Genomic DNA, 5,989 nt, shown 5'->3' with positions numbered 1-5,989 from the left:
CTGTCTGTCTGTCTGTCTGCCTGTCTGTCTGTCTGTCTGTCTGTCTGATGGTAGTACTCTGTTTGTTTCCAGTGTCTGAAGACCTACACCGGCCATAAGAATGAGAAATATTGCATCTTCGCCAACTTCTCTGTCACAGGAGGGAAGGTGAGATCAGACTGAGCATGTGCAGCTCTGACATCACGGCTGGCCTGGGTGACTCAGGTGTTCTGACTCGAGTGTGTCACCTGTGTTTCAGTGGATCGTGTCAGGTTCTGAGGACAGCATGGTTTACATCTGGAACCTGCAGACCAAAGAGATCGTCCAGAAACTACAAGGACACACAGGTTTGACTTTTAACTTCACACTGACCTCCACCTGTGTGTGTTCTGATGATCCACTCAGACCCCTTTTCCACCAAAAAGAACCAGGTGCTAGTTCCAGTGGTTAGTTGGTTCCAATCTAAGAACCGGTTGCTTTTCCATCGGCAGGGAGCCAAGTTAGAGCCGTACGTCACTGCATACGTAGACGATGAAGTCCGTCTGGAGTCCACACAGGACTTCATCCCTGGTGTCACTCTGTCACAGACAAAACATCTGACCTGCTGAACATGTTCTTATTGATAAACGCTACAATTTACGATGTTCCCTGAACGCCCCACACTGCAGGCTGGGGTAGCTGCTGCTGGAGGCCGCGGTGCTCAGACCGGTGTGTGACCAGAGATGACTTTAACAGAGTGAACCAGGAGGTTCTGGTGTCAGACCTGTCCAGGATGAAGCCCAGTGATCTGTTCTCATGAGGTCTTTTGTATGAGCAGAACAAACAGCGTGTAGCTGAGGTCCGTTTGTCACCAGAACACCTCATGTCTAAGTGTAAATACCAAAGTTCTAACAGTCCTGTTCTCCACCACTGTGGTGCTGCTGCTGGGACACAGTTGGACCGGATTTCAGCGCAACAGTTTGTGCAGAACTTCTGTGTGTCCCTGGACTCATTCCAGTACGTCTGTGATTGGACCAGAGATGTCCTGGTGAAAAACCACACAATACACCGCTTGTGTGTCCCATTCATCGGTCTTGTGGTCCTGATAGCCCCGCCCCCAGCCCCACCCCCAGCCCCTGACGGACCCGGTGCTGAGCTCTGGCCCAGCAGAGAGTTGGTGCCTGAAAAGCACCAGTTCTGAGAACCTGGAGCCGGTGCTGAGGCGATGGAAACACAAAAGAACTGGTGCTGAGTCGGGCTCTGGCTCTGAACTAGACCTGGAACCAGTTTGGTGGAAAAGGGGTATCAGTGAAATCTGGACCTCTTAGAGTGGGTGTCAGGTTCTGGTCCTGGCTCTGGTCTCTCTGTGTCTCAGTCTGTCCTGTGTCCTGGTGTCTCTGCAGACGTTGTGATCTCGACCGCCTGCCATCCGACAGAAAACTTAATCGCTTCAGCTGCTCTGGAAAACGACAAAACCATCAAACTGTGGAAGAGCGACTGTTAGAGTGAAGGAGGACTGCAGGTCCAGAACCAGAACCAGACTGGACTGGTTTGACTTGGTAACACAGAAAACACCCAGAGACACGATGGGACCAGGCGTCAGTGTGACCCAGAGTCAGAAAACCATCCATCAGCTGAAAACACCAAACCAGAACCGCTGGACTTCTGCTGGAACCACCAACAGAACTTTGACTTAAAGGTCCAGTTCACTGTTGAAACACCGGCGTGACCCGCTTTTATACAGAAACAGGCTTTAAGTGTTCAGAAGAACCTCCGTCTTTTCCTCGTGTTCGTCTTAAACTTCTGAGGCTCAATCGGATTAAAAGCCGTCGTGTGGTTCAGGAGAAAATCATTTCTGGTCCTGACCCACTTGATTCATAAAATAGACAAAGTGGAGATTTTTTTCAGTTGCACATCTGACTGTTGATAATCAGTTTGATTAAACTTATTGATGAGTTCACCGATTGTAGTAATAATCACTGCTGACTGAGCTGACGTGATCGATCAGTTTATTGATGAAGCATCAGTCTCCAAACTCCTCTGTCCTGGTCGGAGCGTTTTCTTTGCCTGAACTCAAAGTGTTTCAATGTTTTATAGACAAACAATCGAGAATTAATTCTGAAGAATCAATAATGAAACCTGAAATCATAGTTTGTGTTAAACACTGATCGAGTTGCTTCGTCTCCTGGACGCCGTCTCTGACGTCTTCAGGGACTTTTCTCTCCTTTAAAGACAGTTTTTGTGACTGAGCAGCTCCAGAACCAGGATCCGGTCCATGTGGACAATCAGCAGCACTGTTCCTTTTAAAAAAAAAAAAAAACTACAACAGGTTTCTGTGTTGAAAACACTGAACTGTTCCTTTAACGTTGTCGCTTGAGTTCTGATGTTGCTTGGAAACCGTCCGAGTGACCGTTTGACGCCTGGGTTGCCGTGGAAACCGTGTTTGTGCTGTTGGGACTTTAAACAAACAGCAGCTCTTTATCTTCACGTGTCTGACGGATTCCTGATCAATCAGCTGATCGGTGAGCAGAAAAGTTGGTTTCAGTTTGTTTCTGTAAATAAAGGTTTTGACTACGAGCCGGTTGTGTGGCGCTGAACTCACCTGAGAGAGTCTGCAGGTAAAAACCCCAGAAGAAGAAACAGTCACATGAAAATAGATTTTATTCAAACAGAACAGATGCATAGTTTGAATCGTCACTTTCTGTTTCAGTCTGTTTTCATTCCATGAATCAGTTTTTCTGTTTCCAAACCAGATGTTTTAGTTTCCAGGAAACTTTGCTCAGAATCTCTTTGACACCAGCTGCTGTGAGTCTGAACATTAATGGATGTTTAAAGTGAGGCTGGAACCATTTAAACTGAAACGGACAAAGTTAGTTTCTGCAGTTTTTAAGAAATGATTCAGGATGAAGAGTTCCGTTTCTGTTCGTTATGATTCCAGTGACTCACTTAACGCAGATTTAATGTTAAGCTAGTCGACAGGTCTTCCTCATGTACATCCAGTGTTTATTTGGAATCCTGTAAAGTCGCATTAGAAGAAGACGAAGGAAGCTCGACAAAGACATGAGCGGTGATGAACAGTGGCGTCTCGTCTGCATAGAGTTGCACATCTTAAACTTATTTCTTCTTCAAAATATCAAGTTTAACGTAAAAATATTTGCATAAATAGAGCGATCCTGATTCCCTCCTCAGATTTAACACAAGCAGCAGGTTACTCCAGTACAACACTTTGTTTTTCAGGTTTAATTCCTCATTAAAGATGCTGCAGTCTCCTTAGTGAAAGAAAATCATGAAAGCATCGACTGAACAGGTTTAACAGCAGCACCTGGTTTAATGTCAGCAGAAGAGAACCAGACATGGTTCTAGATTGTGGAGGAATCAGTAAAAAACAAACAACATCATTAATGTGGGAGGAAACTGCAATTAAACTTGAAGAACTTCATTTTCTACATTCATCACTGTGAATTTAAACAGTCTGATCTTTAAGAAGTTACCTGCAAAACACTGAACCGGAAACTAAAACATTTCTGAAAGTTCCTCGACGGCGCCTGAGTTGCAGCTCTGACACCAAACTACAGGAACTTAGAAAAAGTTAAACATTTTAAATGCGTCTAAACACAAGCAGCCGAACAAAAGCTTGAACTAAAACCAGTCGTTCGTATCAAATACAAAACTCACAATTCATCTCAACACAGAACTTCCAGAACCTTCAACCAGCGAAACACAAACTGTCCTCATCCTCAGCTGCTCCGAACACATTTTCAGTTTTTATTTGCATTTAAGGTTTCTTGGGTCGTTCCAGCTGTTTGCTAAGTTTTACTGCGACGTCGACTGAACAGACAAATTCATCCAGTTTCAACTTAAACGTCTACTTTATGGTTGTTACAAAATATTTGATGTTTTTTTCTGCAGAATTAATTTTATTTATTTAGTCGTGCTCTCATAGCGTTAAACATGTCTTCAAACATGTCTGAAAGTTGACCCGTCAACGTTTCTGATGGCAACGATCAACTCTGAGTTTGACTTCAACGATACAAATACGATTTGCAGCCAATCAGACGACAGCAAACACAAAAACACGTCAGGAGGTTTGAGCGGCCTCGATACCTGAAACACAAGCCTCCGTCTGAACCAGGTAGTCCAGTCCTTCTAACGTTAGCATCGTCTTGCTAACACTTGACTGCAAGACAAGCTTCTTTACAGTCACTGCATCCAGTTTAAACCAGTCCAAACTGGACTAGAGCAGTTATTAGCAGCCTTATAGTGATCTAAACCAGTCTAAACCGGTCTAAACTATTTACCAAGATAAGAGTAATAGAGCTAGAGGAATCCAGCAAAACCAGTTTAAACCAGTCTGGACCAGACTGGAACTTGGTCACTGTTTCAGAATGGACCAATCCGAAGCGGTCTGGACCGGTTTAACCCATCCAGACTTAATGAGAAGAGTTAATAGCAGCCTTAAAGCAATCTAAAACAGGGTATACTAGTTTGAGCTGGTCTAAGCTGGTCTAAACCAGAGACAGTAAGACAGGTAGCAGAATCCAGCAGGACCAGTTTAAACCAGTCCAGACTAGAACTGGATATCTTTTCAGAATGGACCAATCCAAAGCAGCCTAAACCAGTTCGGACGGGTCGGAACCAGTTGTCCTCTGCAGCGTGGTGTTGCGTTCAGACTGGATTCAGCAGCACTGTGAATCCCACCTGAACTAGTCTGAACTGGTTCTAGACCAGTGGCGTCCAGCGCAGCGTGCCAATGGAGATGAGGGTCTGGCAGGTCGCCGAGTCCAACCAAACCGACTCCACCAGGCTGAAGTGCAGGAAGCCAAGAGCGAAGCCGCAGCCGACGTCTGACACGTGGTGTTTCCCCAGCAGCACCCGGGACACGCCCACCAGGAAGGCCCACAGGTAGAGCAGGATCCTGAGGGGCACCTGGAGGATGGGCACACCTGGATCAGCTCACCTGACCTAACATTCACTCAGATTCTGCTGTCATCAGGTCACAGTGACGGACTCACCGCCAGCACCAGGTGGTTCAGCAGGAACTTGGCCACCATGGCGGCCCGGCTGGCGTGGGCTGCTGGAAAAGAATACATATCCATGGCAACGTAGTCCAGAAACCCCGGAGGGAGGTCCCACGGGCCTCGACGTTTGACCAACTTCTGCATCCCAGCAACCGTCATCAGGTCCAGCAGCAATGCTGCAGCGAGACAGACAGACAGACAGACAGGTGTTAGACAGACAGGCAGACAGACAGACAGACAGACAGGCAGACAGACAGGTGTTAGACAGGCAGACAGGCAGACAGACAGTCAGGTGTTAGACAGACAGACAGACAGGCAGACAGACAGACAGACAGACAGGTGTTAGACAGACAGACAGACAGACAGGTGTTAGACAGACAGACAGACAGACAGACAGACAGACAGGCAGGTGTTAGACAGGCAGACAGGCAGACAGACAGACACAGACAGACAGACAGTCAGGCAGACAGACAGACAGACAGACAGGTGTTAGACAGGCAGACAGGCAGACAGACAGACAGACAGACAGGTGTTAGACAGACAGACAGACAGACAGACGTGTGTGTGTCTCACCCAGCAGCAGGTTGACCAGCACTTCCTGTCCGGCCAGCGTGTTGCTCCTCCAGAGGCAGATGAGCGTCCCACAGATCCAGGGGAGGGCGTGGCCTGTCAGGGCGAGCAGCGTCACCACGGAGCGCAGCGGCGCCCCGCCGCCCTGAGCCCCCACGCACACGCCCAGACGCTTCGACAGGCTGAGGTCAATGGCGAGCAGAGAGCTCACGGCGATGCCTCGAAACGTCGGGTTGAGCTGCATGCAGTCCTGCTCCGGCCACCGGGACGAAGGAGGCGTCGCTCCGTCAGCTGCAGGACCCTCGGAGGAGTCGCGGGACCCCCTGAGGACCAACCAGAACCCACCAGACTCACAGAGTGTCCAACCAGAACCCACCAGCCTCACAAACCGACCAACCAGAACCCACCAGACTCACAAACCGACCAACCAGAACCCACCAGAC

General features: G+C 48.0%; 2 protein-coding genes across 2 annotated transcripts in view; one reads left to right on the top strand and one right to left on the bottom strand.

Annotated features, from left to right (window-relative positions):
* LOC103368086 (WD repeat-containing protein 5-like) overlaps positions 1-2,278 on the top strand; it is a 7,532-nt gene extending 5,254 nt beyond the window's left edge. The window contains exons 8-10 of the mRNA XM_008296335.1: positions 73-147; positions 239-326; positions 1,362-2,278. Coding sequence (XP_008294557.1) covers positions 73-147; positions 239-326; positions 1,362-1,462 — 264 coding nt within the window. The 3' untranslated portion in view covers positions 1,463-2,278. The remainder of the gene's footprint in view (positions 1-72; positions 148-238; positions 327-1,361) is intronic.
* Positions 2,279-2,606: 328 nt separating this feature from the next.
* LOC103368069 (probable lipid phosphate phosphatase PPAPDC3) overlaps positions 2,607-5,989 on the bottom strand; it is a 6,460-nt gene continuing 3,077 nt past the window's right edge. Inside the window, exons 2-4 of the mRNA XM_008296316.1 lie at positions 5,550-5,869; positions 4,971-5,152; positions 2,607-4,884 (exon numbers count right to left, since the gene is read on the bottom strand). Coding sequence (XP_008294538.1) covers positions 4,678-4,884; positions 4,971-5,152; positions 5,550-5,869 — 709 coding nt within the window. The 3' untranslated portion in view covers positions 2,607-4,677. The remainder of the gene's footprint in view (positions 4,885-4,970; positions 5,153-5,549; positions 5,870-5,989) is intronic.

Source organism: Stegastes partitus, unplaced genomic scaffold (genome assembly GCF_000690725.1).
Source record: "Stegastes partitus isolate 25-593 unplaced genomic scaffold, Stegastes_partitus-1.0.2 Scaffold1120, whole genome shotgun sequence".
In the NCBI taxonomy this organism is placed as follows: Eukaryota; Metazoa; Chordata; class Actinopteri; family Pomacentridae; genus Stegastes; species Stegastes partitus.
The sequence above is the reverse complement of the archived record's forward strand: the minus strand, read 5'-3'. Positions and strand labels throughout refer to the sequence as shown.